The sequence below is a fragment of the Aulostomus chinensis genome, chromosome 21 (assembly GCF_037954235.1).
Source record: "Aulostomus chinensis isolate RoL2024-O1b breed Wild chromosome 21, RoL_Achi_v1.0, whole genome shotgun sequence".
In the NCBI taxonomy this organism is placed as follows: domain Eukaryota; kingdom Metazoa; phylum Chordata; class Actinopteri; order Syngnathiformes; family Aulostomidae; genus Aulostomus; species Aulostomus chinensis.
This window is the reverse complement of record NC_141340.1, coordinates 4,501,754-4,516,492: the sequence shown is the minus strand read 5'-3', so window position 1 is coordinate 4,516,492 and position 14,739 is coordinate 4,501,754. Positions and strand designations below refer to the sequence as shown.

The following is a 14,739-nucleotide window of genomic DNA, read 5'->3' as shown; positions in this document are numbered from 1 at the left end:
CTTCTGCCGAGGTTTGCAGCAGAATCTCTTCGTCATCCATCCACCCAGTAGCAGAAAGAATTCCCTGCTTGCTAAACACAGTTTGGAGGTACAAATTCACCAGTTCCTCAATGCAGGCATTTTTAGGCGCAGCCATATTCACTGACGTTTTTGTTGTTGTTGTTGTTGTTTTTTGCATTTTAGCCAATTCTTGATGTGGTATTTTAATTTCTCTCTCCACTTTTCAGTTGAACTCTCAACAGTCGGTCCTAACTTGACATTTTTGCTCAATTCTCTTGATTTCATGCAAAATAAAATTTAAAAAAACAAAACTTGGTACTCTAACGCTACCCCTCCGTACATCTGTCCCCTCATGCTCCTGTTTGTCAGTGAAACTCGAGGCTGGGCCGGGAGGCAGGAGGACACAGAGAGGAGACCCTTCAGCAGAATTAATGACCCGAGGAGAACTCACGTGCTCAATACAGATCAGCAGAATGTAGATCTGCAAAACATCAAAACTCTGATCTTCATCAGCCTTCAGGGCGTATTTCACGAGAACCGTAAAGCGCAGTCGGAGTGACGGTCTCTCGCTCTCAGAAAGGTGTGTAACAATATTATTGGTTCTCCACTCTACAAACATTATCTCATGCTGACCATCCAAGGACCAAGGTGTCATTACACCTTTAACCTGATTCTCTGGTTGGGATGAGTCATCGCATGCTGACTCCGTCCCCCAGTATGAGCCTCGGGTGGCCCCGGCCACACGCAGCCCGGCTGTGTGCAGGGAGATAACACCAAGAACGGAGGGTTGATGAGAGGAGGACCATCTCTCAGGTTGTGAGGCAGCAATAATAATAATAATAATAATAATAATAATAATAATAATAATACATTTTATTTGTAATGAATTCTATTTTACAACAATCTCAAAGTGTTACAGAGTAAAATTAGCATGATTAAAAGCAAAGATTTCATAAAGAGCAAGATCAATCATTGTTAAAACAAAGGGGAACCTATATAAGACAATCAGAAAACAGCTTTTTTAAAAAGATACGTTTTAAGGTTTCTCTAACATCAGTAGACTGTGGGGCCCTCAAGATGGTCGGGGGGGGGGGGCGTTCCACAGCCTCAGGGCTGCAGGGGAGAAGGCCTGGTCACCCATACTGCCGAGTGAGGTTCTAGGGACTTGGGGTTTGTGAGTTGTTGCAGAACGGAGGGTGCGCAAGGAGGTTTGGGGAGTGAGTAGTTCCTGTAGGTGAATGGGGGCGGGACCGTTGATGCACTGGTGGGTGAGTAGGTGGACCTTATATTCACGCCAAAAGGGGACAGGGAGCCAGGGAAGGGATGTCAGGATGGGAGTGCTGTGTTCGTATTTGTGCACCCTCATCAGGATCCTGGCAGCGCTGCTCTGGATCTCTTGTGAGAGATCCTGATGAGGGTGCATCGCAGTAGTCCAGCCTAGAGGACTACTGCGATATCCTTTGTGTGTTAGAAAATCAAAATCACAGAAATATCCAGCAGAAAGTCTGCAGTAGCAAAGAACAAATCAGAATTTGGGGTTATGTACACGCTTATTTAATTCTTGACGACACACATAGCTGGAGCCAATTTGTTAGCTTAGCTTCCCAAAAGGGATGGAAACAGCTTGGCCCCTGATGCCAGAGAAACCTCGACCTTTGACCAGGACCTTGGACCTGTTCCAGTTCATTCCCCAGCTCCATTCAACATGTTACTGTACGTTCATGCGAGGTGACCTTGACCTTTGACCACTAAAAACCTTTTAGTTCCCCCCTGAGGGCCAGTGGATGTTTGTGCCAAATTTGAACAAAAAAGTTGTATTGTCTGAGCTCACTCTCTCACGATTGCAAGGTCCTGGTCTATTTTATGTTTCTTGACCAGTCCCACAGCAGGATTTCAGGCTCAGAGAGTCTCTAATCCAGTTGCTGACCTTGATATTTTAGATAAATCCCCCCTCACAACAGGGTAATGCGGGCAAAGAATCAGACCAGCCTTGAATTGGGAACAATTTTACGTGTAAATCCTACATTTAGACACAAAAACACTACTTACATGGATAGGATCCAGTATCTTCACTGCTGCTTTACTTCCATCAAGTTTGTGGAGAACTTTGTAAACTTTCCCGTACGTCCCTTTCCCGATTGTCTCAATGATTTCCCAGGTGTCAGTGGGATCCGGAAAGTTGTCAAAGACAATCGATTTCCCTGATTGTGGAAACATCTTCAGGAGAGATCTCCTACGGAAGAAGAGGAAAGCGGTCAGCAGGGAGAGGACAAGCGCAGTACCAAGCCTGCAGCATGAAAGGGCTGATAAACTCAAAATCTGAGCAACATCTCAGTTCTGGTGTTTTCGTGGGGGGGTTTTTTCTCCCTCAAACGGCATCACATCTGCCCAGGGTGGAAACACACATGGGACGATGCAGATTGGAGAAACTGGTTTGCTGCCAGCTTTTGCACCTTTTTCAAAACATACACTGGACAAATAAGGAGCGGCTCAGAGGTAGCGTGGTCGTCTAGCAACCGAAGGGTCGCCGGTTCGATCCTCACTTCCCCCGGTGACCATGTCCAAGTATCCTTGAGCAAGATACTGAACCCCTAACTGCTCCTGATGGCCCTGCGACGGCCTGGCGACCCATCCAGGGTGAACCCCGCCTCTCAACCAATCATCCATGTTAGAAAATGGATGGATTGATGGACATTTGACAAACAATTTTCTGAGTACATCTTCTAGGGTAAAACCCCAGATGTATAAGCCCTTTCTGTTGCAAATAAGCAAGTCATCATGCTGGTTTGTTTGGGAGTAATCCTGGAAGCACATCAAGTGTTTAACTAGAGGCTAATCTGGAGCTAGCGGCACAGCTGGGGGCTGATTTAAGACGTTCAGGGCAACAATAACAGTATAGTAATGCTGCGCCACGGAGATGCGGGGTACGATTCTGCTAAAAATGCAGAAGCAAGCTGGAATTTTGAGGGACTGAGAGTGACCCCCCTCCCCCAACCCCCCAGACAGAGCGTGCACTCCTCCCACCCCACTCAGCAGGCTTGTATTTGGATTAGCTGGATCTCAGCTGGTTAAGAGAGACCGGTGAGAGCCGAAGTGTGATAAATTATGTTGCAATGTTTTCTCATGCAACAAATAACCGTATTTTATCTCGTCTTCTCAGCTGAATATGGAGATATTTCTGTTGCTATTAAATAGGATTTAACATGCAGCAGCTGGATGCAGATACATGATGAGTCACAGTGAGATCAAGAGGATTTTATTTATGGATTCAGAAGCATAACTGATTGATATACTGTATATATGCTGGCAGCTATTGATGGTAAAGCTCATCTGCCACGTTCCAGCTAGTAAAAATGGACTTGAGTCGTCAGCAGATTTAGTACTCAGCAAGACGGAGGTACGCTAACTTACCCAGCCACTACTATTCATTGTGCTAAGCTAATTAGCGATCAGCTGCTCTTTCAGGGCCTCAGCTCCCTAATGCACATCACAAATGGGCGTATTTCCACCCAGATTTGGCGTTCTTCTGAGGCAGGCAAGAAGCTGCTCAGCACAAACTCATTTTTCACAAAAATATCTGATGCACAACTTATCTCTGGACTCCTGGTTTCACTTCTCAATATTGCATTTTGTTTGCCTTCTTTTTCTTTTTAACCTTCTGATCTTATCAGCTTTATGAAACAGATGCTGGTAGTCAAATCATATCGTTTTTCTTTGTGCATCTGAATCACAATTGTAACACTTAAACTTGAATGTTGTGAGAAAAAAACAGATCTTTAAGTAAAATGTGCTAAGGAAAGTTAGACACAGCAAAGAAAAAAAAAAAGGAATAAGGTTCTAAATCCAGAACAGGCACCTCTGAACTTCACAAATCCTTCAAGACAAAGCCGCTTGCGTCTGCATTCCCACCCATACAGACACCCACAAAGCTGTAAAACCATAATAAAAAAGGGGAAAAAAAACTTACATTGTTCCCTAAATAGGACGCAGGACATTTTGGGGAAATACTGAATCCATTTCTGCTGTGAATGGTTAGCATGGAGGCTGTGGCAGGCAGGCTAACCTGGCCTGGTTGTGAGGAGAGGAGGAGGAGGTTGGAGGAGGAGCGAATGCAAGCTAATCTCACGAGCAATTCTCCTGCTCCGGGGCTGCCATTGGAAACCATCTCTAAGTGGTAGAAGACACGGCGGGATTAGCAGGAATTAGCCACTGTTGCAGCATGAGCCTTTCCCCATATAGACGCCCATTCATAAACAAAGGAAAGCTGGTTAGAAAGCCTTAGCGCACGGTGTCGCACGGGGCTATTCCTCTTATATTTTTATTATCCTCGCTTCTTTATTTATGATGACTGCTTGGCGCTTTCTGACTACTGCATGTGCAGAGCAATTAGACACCCATAAATGCACCCACATGTAGGTAATCACACTCGTGTTGGCCTAATGTACATCGTGTGCAGACATCTTCAATAATACATCGCTGCCTCTATATGTGACAACATGCTGTGACACACGAGACAAGAGGGCGAAACCTAAGGACTCACACTGGACACCTCCGCCATGAAGGCTGCAAGGGAATAACCCCGGAGAGGAGTGTTGTGTCTGTATGCACAGCATTACCTAACCTTGTCTGCCCCGGAGCGCTGACTGGCCGTCACTCTTAGTTAGCCGTGTTGAGATGCAGCATTCAGGCAGCACACACATGATCAAAGGCACATGCATGACTGAAAACGGATTTTCTGTAGCAGCAGGGTTTTTTTTTTGGGGGGGGGGGGTGGAAATAAGGGAAAATTAGATAAGTTATAAATATTTCAAAATGTATGATGCTGAAAATCCTACATGGTTTGTGTTAAAGTATATTCATGTGAGTCTTTGATCCGAGTGGCTCCTGAGCAGTTCGACCACTTGAAGCTCTCGGGAGGAAACAGGAGATCCGTTTGGCAGAAAGGAACTAATCTGTGACGCTGATGAGTGGGCTAAAGTTTCAGCTTAACCTTGGCACAAGAAGACAAGTGAAGATTATGTGCCTCGCTGGCCACATCAAAGTCAAAAAGCACTTTACTCTCATTCGGAGTGGATGCTTTTTTTTCCCCTATGGGAAATGAAAAAAATGAGAGGTCAATTTGTTTGAGGGTGGACGCTCATGAAATTTTATGCTTATTCCAGGTAAACATCTTAAAAAGACTATATAAGGAAGCTACTAAGTTGTAAGATTTATAGCGGTAATGAAAATACGCAACGACAACCAAAACAACTTAAATTTTCAGCTTGTGTTATTTTCTTTGACAGCAGCTGAATTCATCAACTAGAACAAACAATCTAACCAAGTAAATCCTCTAGAGATCCTGTCAACTACAATGTGAAGTAATTAACTTTGTGTTGCACTTCTCATACAAAAATTGCAGCTCCAAGTGCATCAAACTAAAAGAAAGGAACATTGAAAAATTGGTTAGGTGAATGTTAAATGACTCAACATCTAAATTACCCTGAAGAGACACATCAAGGCTCACCACAAATACAAATTCTACAGTTACTGACTAAAAGAAGATTAAAGTGAGACAAAACTTCACTTTTAGTCAAGTAAACCTTGACTAAATAAACCAGGGTGAGGAGGGTTAAGTATTAAATCTACCAAGACTAAATTAAGGAAATTATCCCAAAACTAGCACAAATTTTCAGAGCTGCAGTATCAAAATCTACTGACCTTTGGTGGCCGACAGTAAGAAGCAAAGCCAATCCAGACACATGGGTAAAACAAAGACTTACACACATGCATGGAGACACAGGCAAACACAGTGACAACAAAGTGAGCCACTCCCAAAGTTTGCAAATCTAATATACAAATGAAGAAGTAGTTTACATTTTGCAAGGAAACAAGTAAAAGATGCTCCTATGCAAGAATTAAAAAAGGCCTTGCAACACCTGCTTATAAACCAGAACAACCAAAAGTCAGACTTACCCATTTAAAAGTGCATTGACATGCTTGAGTAGTTGAGGGTAGCATTAGCAACCAAGAGATGCTGCTCCTGACCTGACCTCCACTGCTATGTATTATGCATCAAAAATAAGAAACAATATTGCAGAACATAATGAGGTAATGAGTTTAAGCAATTAGCTTTAGCAGGAGTAGCCACCGGCCGATGGCTCTGATAGTGACACAAATTAGCCCAGAGAGGACAAGCTAACAACAGGCGAGTTCATGAGCCAGTCAGGTGTAACAGGCCACTGATGCGCTCGCAGCATTGTTGAACAGGGTCCCGTTACACATGCATCGCCCTGGAGAGCTGCGTGGAGCCGAGCCAGAGCCACACTGAGAGTTCTTCCACTGTAACCCCTTTAAGAAAATAGAGTACTTTCTACATTTACTTCAATTTGGAGCATGACAAAGTAGTATTCCTCAACCGAAACCACCCTTCAAAGTTTTATTATGCCTGAATATGAACAGCTACTTTAAAAATATGGATATTATAAGCTAATTTGATTATTTTCTTCAGTTTATTCCTTCAAAAGGCGCTAGTTGCGAATGTGAAAACAAAAACCTCCCCTAACCAATGATTGAGGTTAGGGTGAGAGGAAGCATAAACAAACACCACCAGTACTTAAGGAACATTCATGGTCCATCCTATTTATTTGTATTTAACAGTGTCTGATGTATCGCTGGCAAAGGCTGCAAGAAATAAATGGGTTTTTTTTGTGGGTTTGTACCCCCTCTACAAAGGAAAAAAAAAGAGAAAAAGACAAAAGGGCAAGAAGAGGATGAATTATATGAGAACATCATCCAGAAACTTCCCTCTCCACCAGCTCGGAAGAAGATCAGTGCTTTGACACAGCCATAAAGTTTCATCTATCAGTGGGCGTTGAGGCCCTGGATTTCTTGCCAATAATACATCTTGATGTCTCTGTCCATTACCAACACATCCGACTTCTATGACCACTCACACACACACACACACACACACACACACAGTCTGGGAGGAACCCCGTATGATCAACGCACACACTTAAATGTGGCTCCCTCAAGCATCTTCCAGGCAACTGCAGCAAACCAACCTCATTTCCTGCTTCGCTGCTTTACAAATGGCTTCTGGAAGCCTGTACCCTGACCAGGGATGGGGGACGCACTGATGGCTATAATAGCCGTATGATTAGGGTGGGCGTAGGTCCAGCTTACCGAGCAGACTGGACACATTGGTAACCCTCACTGTTGGATAGCTTGACAACAGAAAAACGCAAATGATGCACGATGTCTGGCCTTTCCTGTGGTATGTTAGTCATAAGGTAAATGTATTATTTTTCAATATCCTACTGTGTCCAGTCACTTAGAGCCAATTATCTCTAGGTGACACAATTTTTCTGCTTAATTATGCAAATTGCTTAGTTTTGATGGCAACGCCAGTCTGTCACTTCTGTTCCGACTGAAATATCTTAACATCTGCTGATTGGAGCAGTGGAACATTCTGTACAGTCATTCGCGGTCCTCAGTGGACTACGGTCACCTGATTTTTCCTCTAGAGTCACAGTAAGGTTGATATTTATGCTCCTCAGTGAAACATGCCATTTACTGCATGAATAGTGGGTCCACATCATGTTTGTTTTCCGCTCCTTAACTTACAACCAACCGTTAGCACTGGCTAAGTTTACTGTGTCTGCTACTATAATCATCATATGCTAAGAAGCACAGTGTTACAACAACTCCCCATGAGATGTCTTTAATTCAGGAAGATGGTTTTATTTTTTATGTTCCCCGTGAATGACTTCTTCATGAATACAGAAAATGCTAGCCACGTATTTATTTTTCAGCTCGAAGCTAACGGAGGCCGAAGGTTAACACCGACGAAACCTCTGTTCACTCTCAAACGCATCATCCAGAATAACCCAAGTCTACTTTATTCAGTGATATTCTGAATAATCCACAAACACTTAGATATGAGCTAAAAAATCTGGTTTCCCTCAATGGGGGAATTCAACTGAAGGCTCGAGCTGGTCATTCTATGCTAACGTGTAGAAGCACAACTGTTTTAGTTCAGGTAAAAATGAAGAGTATTGAGCATCCAGCTGGAAAAAAAAAAAAAGAGACCACTTGGATTTCCCTGGATGATGCAAGTTTGTTAACAGATGTTTTATATAGCTTTGCTTTGGTGTCCATTCGCTTCCAGCAAGAAGTATGAGGCTTGCTTTGTCTGACATCTTCGGGATTCACTAAGAACTCACGTGTGTGTGTGTGTGTGTGTGTAAAAACATCATGAATTCCAGACATCTGGAGGTGACTGATAAATCACCATTTTTGCATTACGTATCACTTTAACGTGCTACATTTGAAATACTGGATAAGAACTCACAATCAAGTGTGGAGTAGGTTACATAAGCAGTTAATAGGCTTAATTTCCTGATAGGTAACCTAAATGCGGCTCTGCGGTACAGCCAAGAAATCTCATCTTGTGTCACACACAAGTTTGGATCAAATAATCCCTCTCCAAAAAACAAAACACCAACATGTGTCCTTTTGATTGAGGTGCATGTGCATAGTTAGTCTTCTTAGCTAATGGGTGTTCTTTTATATTCAAAAAAAAAAAATGACCAATGTTTTTCAAGGTTTAAACTAATTCTAGACATCAATTATGAGTATGAAAAATATACATGAAACCGCTTTTTCCGCTTTAAATACAAATGAGTTGCACACATGCTGATCAAAAGCTGCTTGACAATTATTACATTTGATAGTAAAATAAAAAATAATTAGAACCTCTGGAACGAGTCATCTTACCTGAAATTAAAGAAGCTGTTTTCAGACATTCCCTTGACAGACCATTGGAGAAATGTGTTTGGTTTCAGAGCAGTATTTGACGTTGATGACAATTATGTTGTTGAAAATGAAGTGGCACTGGAGTGACAAGCTATTCAGCTTCAGCCCACTCATTCAACTCATTGTTATGGACGTCTCTGCATTGTGCCAAAGACATAAAAGTGAATTTTTTTGGCTGTAGTCCAAAATAATCGGCATTTTACATGAAAGTAATTTACGTTGGACATAGAAAAGCATCAAAGTATAATCAATACCTGCACAAATTACTACAAACATGACTTATTTTGTCCACTGGAGGAAAAAACAAATATGGTTTAAACTTTTAAAAAATAGTGACTGCATGAACTCAAACGGTTCTTCAGTTTTGCAGTGGTAGTGACTCTGGTCTGAAGGACAAGCAGCAATACATGAAGGTTGATTGATTGATAAGGGTATTGATTGACGTGGCCTCTTCCTCTTTGTGTGAATGCACAATCAATATCAGCCACATATCGCCTCTGACACCATCGACACCGTATCAACTCCACCATTACACGGATAATAAATCACTTTACCGAGGTTGGATTTGAGTTGCGGTTTTATTTATTTGCAATCCTACAACTGCAAGGTCATCAAAAAGGAAACTTCTACGTCTCGTGAGTGCCACGGAGATGATGCATTTTTACAAGCCAACTTGGAAAGTAGCATCACCATGGGTTCCTCAGCCCTCTGGCAAACAAAAGTTTACAAGACGAGAGTGTTTTGTTTCGCGAGATCATCCATCAAGCGCAAATTCATCCGTTAGCAGTAAAAAGCTAACGGTAAGCCATGGGCGAATTGGGACGACTTCCACGTCACCACAACTTGTTTTAATAACATAAGCTTGTTTTAACCCCAGACCTTATTTCAGGGATTTATCTAATAATGTATTCTAATATCTCACTGGGGTAGCGGAACTGTATGAGGTTCCTCGATGCGAACAAGTTTTTAGGACTCATTCCAACACCAGTCTACTCCGATTGGCCGAAAGCTGCTGACTCAAAAACGCCTTTCCTTTATTTTGTACACTGCTGCTTAAAAACAGTTCATACAACAAAAAAAACCAAACAATATGCTGTTACGCAGCGCCTCTGACCGTTCCACCCATGTACTAATCACATGGTCGTACTCAAGCTCGCCGAGAGTCATAATAGCCGAGATGCAATCAGGCAAAATCAGCCATCTCTTCAAGGAGATTTGAGCAAGGACGCACTGATTGTTGTTGCCTCCGTGATGCAGACGCGTGGATGGCTGGCTGCGTCCGCGGCACCCGAGTCGTCTGCAGCTGATTGAATAAGGCTACTGATGAGGCTATTGTGGCCGAAGTTACGTGGTGTGAATGCCTGACAGGCCCGTGAATGGAGTCCGTGTCTGGCTGCTATTGTGGCAAACCACTGGGCCGTGACTTCCCCAGCTGTGGTATGTAACATATCATGAGCCACTTAAATGGGATGGTGCAGTTGATAGAAAGATCATTAAGCTATTATTGGCAACATGCATGAGGCTCCCTTTTGGCAAACCGACAGTGACGACATATCTCATTACAACCTTTTGTTTGGGATGCTTTACTGCTGCTCTGGTAGACGAGTGAATGGAACATCATTTGTATTCTCAATCCATTTCCCTCCTCATTTGAGCAGAGGACAGTGCAGTGTTCAGCTTTGCACCTTGTTTTCTGATTAAGTGAATGCAAGCACCTCTGGGTGAAAGTGGAGGGAAAAAAAGTTTAAATGCATTGATCCAATTTAATGCAGAAATGAGGAACACAGCTAATGGGAGCGTATGAGCTTTGGTTTGCGTGTGAAGTTAATTAATTTGTTGCAGGTTTTGCCGAATGACAGTGTATTTTTAGCAGCCTTTGATATATTGAATTCTCATTCAGATTTCCATAATTGCAGATCTTAACACAAGGCCCCTTTGAGATGTAGCAGCCTGTGGTAATGCTAATGTGTCCTGTCCAAGAGAAGTGACATTCAATTTGTGGCTAACTGTCCTCTGTGTTAACGATGTTGATTTGGATTCAAAGACTAATTTTTTTTTTTTTGGACGGTTGCTCCATTTTGCTTCTCTTCTTTGCAAATTTAATTTATAATTGTTTTCTTCCCATTTTGTTTGAGCTTCTGTTTTCCCATTTGTCTGTTCAGCGAACCCCACAGTACCTTTAGCGAGTTAGCATGCTAATTAGCAAAAATATACACACACACTTATACAGCAGCTGAGGCTCAAGGGTTGCAGATGTTTAACAATCATTCCAAGTTGTGCGAGATGAAATTTTAACAGTTCACAGTCATAATCAAGCATGACTTAATTTCCTCCTTACAATAATATTCCTGAGAAATTTGTCACAGTTTTGTTTAAAAACTCACAAGAGCACAAACGTCATTCAAATATATTGTCAGGACTTTATCCAGCAATGCATGAGGTAGCTGCTGAGATGCCGCACCGCTTACGTGGCTAAAAATCCCAGAGTGCCGGTCGTTCATGAGTGCGTTACGCAGATGAAACAGCTTTCGACCACTCGTGCCCACTCCTCCGCCAACCTCCATCAGTAAAAATCCATATGACTCATCAAGAAAGTTCATCCTCTCCCCCGTGGAGGAGAGTTGTGTAACTTCCTGATTCAAGTGGCCGATGCTGCTCCTCATTTCCCTCCCAGGGTTTAAAAAACAGGTACGTCCTCCGTATTCTTGAAGGAAGCTTGTTTTTTTGTTTTTTGTCTTTAACAAGCTGAATAAATTTTACTTCCGTTTTTTTGGTGAGGATTTCACAGCCCCCCCCCCGTTGAGGTCATGATGAATGATTCCTTTAACAACTAAACTGACACTTAAATTTAAAAAAAAAAAAAAGGTTCTCTCTACTTTTAGTAGACCTGAAAGTAGAGAACAAGTAACAAAAGGACGGGAAATGACTCGCAACAAACACACACACACACAAAGAAAAGGTCCCAAGCTGGACACAAACAAGGATATTGCACTTCAAAGTCAGCAGCACCAAACTTCAACTTTCTCTCGGCTCAGCTGTTTGTAAAGTGCTGACGTTCTCTGACGAAGTGAACATATTGAACTCACTGATTAGAACTTTTGCTCCATATGGGAACGGACAAGGTTTCCCGTGTTCGGTTGAAGAGTCACAGCAGCCACTTCTCACTCAAGCGACTCACCTGTAGTGACGCCACAGAAGAAGCAGCGTGTATCTCATATCCTAGGAAGTTGTGACAGGAACACGGTGACTCTCGGGTGAATATATTATTTGCCATCCTCCCCAGAGCCACACAGACAGGTAGGTAGACGCCCTTGTCTCTTTTAGAAACTGGCTCACTGCTAGTTAGCTTAGCGCTGTCGAGGTTGAGGAATCAGGCCCTGAATGCAGATATTTGAACTGGTTAGGACTTGATGTAACTTGACAGTTTATTTTGCAAAAGATTTAAACAAAAGCTAGGCTTAAAAACTTAAACACAAGAAAGTCAAAAAGCATGGGGGGGGGGGACAAACAGAATAAAGTGGCATAAGGATGTGAGAAAGACAATCAAACTAAAGTAGAAGCTCAACTGATGACACAAAAAGAACCAGGTGAGGACAGGAGGGCCAGGAAGGAGGCGGGGCTGTGACTGACGAGGACTCAAGAACTGACAGGACACAGGTGAGACTCAGGAAAGCTGACAAAGACAGGAAGTAAAACCACACAAGTACACGGGAGGGAAATACCCTTCAAAATAAAACAGGAACAGATGACAACACAGGAGAAGCAACGAAAACACTCAGTGAATGTTAGCAAGCTTCAACTGTTAGCACGCCTGACAAAAGTTATCAAATACCATTTTCTACAAAGCTGGAACTACTTTCCTGACCGGGTGCATTGATATGATGCAGCGTCTCCAAAGCTCCATTGTAACTTTGACCAACAATACAAAAGATTTCTTAAGCACTAGAAGAGCGGCTTGTGCTACTGACGATGGCCAAGTTTGTAACAGAGGATCAGGAGGACTCCTGCTGGATAAACCATGACCCGGAATATTATCTGTTTGATGAGTTTCAAAGGTCTGCAAACACTCCCCACCCACTGCCGTTCATTGTGCTAAGCTAAGCGCCAGTGTCTGTGGGTCTCAGGGAGGGAAGGGCATCTGTGCTGTCAGGCTCTGGAGAGGATGGATAATTCAAGAATTTCCCAAAAGATTGTTGTGGTTTCTTTAAAGGAAAATGCCATCCACGCAGTACCCAGTGGAAACAGATGGATTCATTGGGAAACCCAGCACTGTTTAATTAACATTTGTTATCATAGTAGAGGTCAGACGCAGAAAAGCCCAGCTTCCCCTAATCTGGCAAATCCCTCTTTGTGTGATCTGCAGAACCAAAGGAAAGAAGCCGGCCAGACCCGCAGAGACGACGTGTGGCATTTGCAACTAATAAATACTTTCTCATCAAGCTGTCATCATTGCAGCTTTCCCCTTATGACCAAGCACCAGATTAAAGCAGCTTTTAGTCCTTTTTCTTTTTTAATCCACACCTTTTCTCTGTCATTGACCCTGTAAAAGAGGACCCACAGGACTGTGACTGAATAATCTGAGTCAGACTACCTTCCTACTGCGGCTGAGATGAGCAGAAATACTCGGGTCACGTTGTTCCTTCCCCGATTATCAGCAAAGATTAGAAACGTATTGCGAAACGTTTACGTTCCACCTTCATTGCTTTTCCTTTCTTCTGCCAAAAAAGATTTGTCCTGCGTCACTGGACAAGTAGCCAACAGGATCGGAGGGTGGGGTTGGGGTTTCTTCACGCTGTCGTCTTGCGTATGCATCCTACGTCACTTACCATCATCGCCTCTGAGGTGAAAATCATTGCGTCAGTAAATGCAGCTGTCACGTGAGCCCCTAATCGACTCGTTTCTGGGGGAGGAGAGAGAAAATCATTCACAGACGCTTGTTCATCTCGCCCGTTTGAGTCGGAATATCCTTACGACAACACTGCTGGTCCGTTCAGCACAATTTTAAAGTAAACGCATACACAGCAGCAAGCGTTTTGACCGTCTCAATCCATTCATCATTTCTGTCTCCCGTGTGGCACCCCAGACAAGAGGGAGGACACCTGGGGGGGGGGGGGGGGGGGGAGCTACTGCTTCTGAGCCTGAAAATAGAGGTCGTACTTTTTCCTCGGGTGCACACAAATAGGTCGTCGTTAGCCGAGCAGTTGATAATGTAAATGCACAACATCACACTGTATCTCACATGTCCTGGCCGCCATTTTTTTTTTTTCTGGAATGAATTCATGCTCAAGGCAAATTTGACTGGCTTTATCATTGCCCAAATGTGTTTGGGGGGGGGGGGGGTGTTTGTTGGATTCCCCCAGAATACATTATGCCCCCCTCCTGCTTTTAAGCCTGGGAGACTATTACCCAGCAGCCCCCAGTATGTTCTTATCAGCGACAGCCAGATGGAGAGCAGTAATACCTCAAGACTTGTTGATTGAGCGGCGCTGGCAGAGAGGCCATCAATGTGGTTTCAGATTAACATCTTCACTTCTAGATTATAATTACCAAGATAAATCTCGTAAATGACTCTTATTTCAGCTCAGTTGGGATACCTTGAAAAAAATGGGAAGGAAATAGTGTCCCCCCCCCCCCCATGTATTCATTTCCCATACAAATGCTAACAAGATGCTGAATCTGTGGCGCCCTTAGCGTCTAATCAGTGAGGGGTGTGTCAGCCAGCACACAATGGAACATGACAAGTGTTTTCTGGATGCAACACTGTCCTCTAGTGCCTCTCAGCACCAGCGAGGGACCCTGCTGATCTCATATTGTACCTCCGAGGGAAAGATGATCGTCCATTAACCAAAACTGGCCCCGCCAGCCATGTGATGTCACCGCACAAAGAGGCTAGAACTGGCATCCACCGGCGTGCCGACCCCCATCTCATTGCTACCACAG

At 43.4% G+C, this 14,739-nt stretch overlaps 1 protein-coding gene across 2 annotated transcripts in view; it reads right to left on the bottom strand.

The window, feature by feature from the left end:
- The window catches only part of myo3a (myosin IIIA), a 59,985-nt gene extending 47,699 nt beyond the window's left edge, over positions 1-12,286 (bottom strand). Inside the window, exons 1-2 of one of the 2 annotated variants that reach the window (XM_086191095.1) lie at positions 11,978-12,286; positions 2,050-2,233 (exon numbers count right to left, since the gene is read on the bottom strand). In XM_086191095.1, the coding sequence (XP_086047221.1) occupies positions 2,050-2,233; positions 11,978-12,015 (222 nt within the window). In that variant the 5' untranslated portion in view covers positions 12,016-12,286. Of the gene's footprint in view, positions 1-2,049; positions 2,234-3,967; positions 4,116-11,977 lie in introns of those variants that run through there. The other variant, XM_086191094.1, reaches the window with a different exon arrangement.
- Between the last annotated feature and the right edge of the window lie 2,453 nt (positions 12,287-14,739).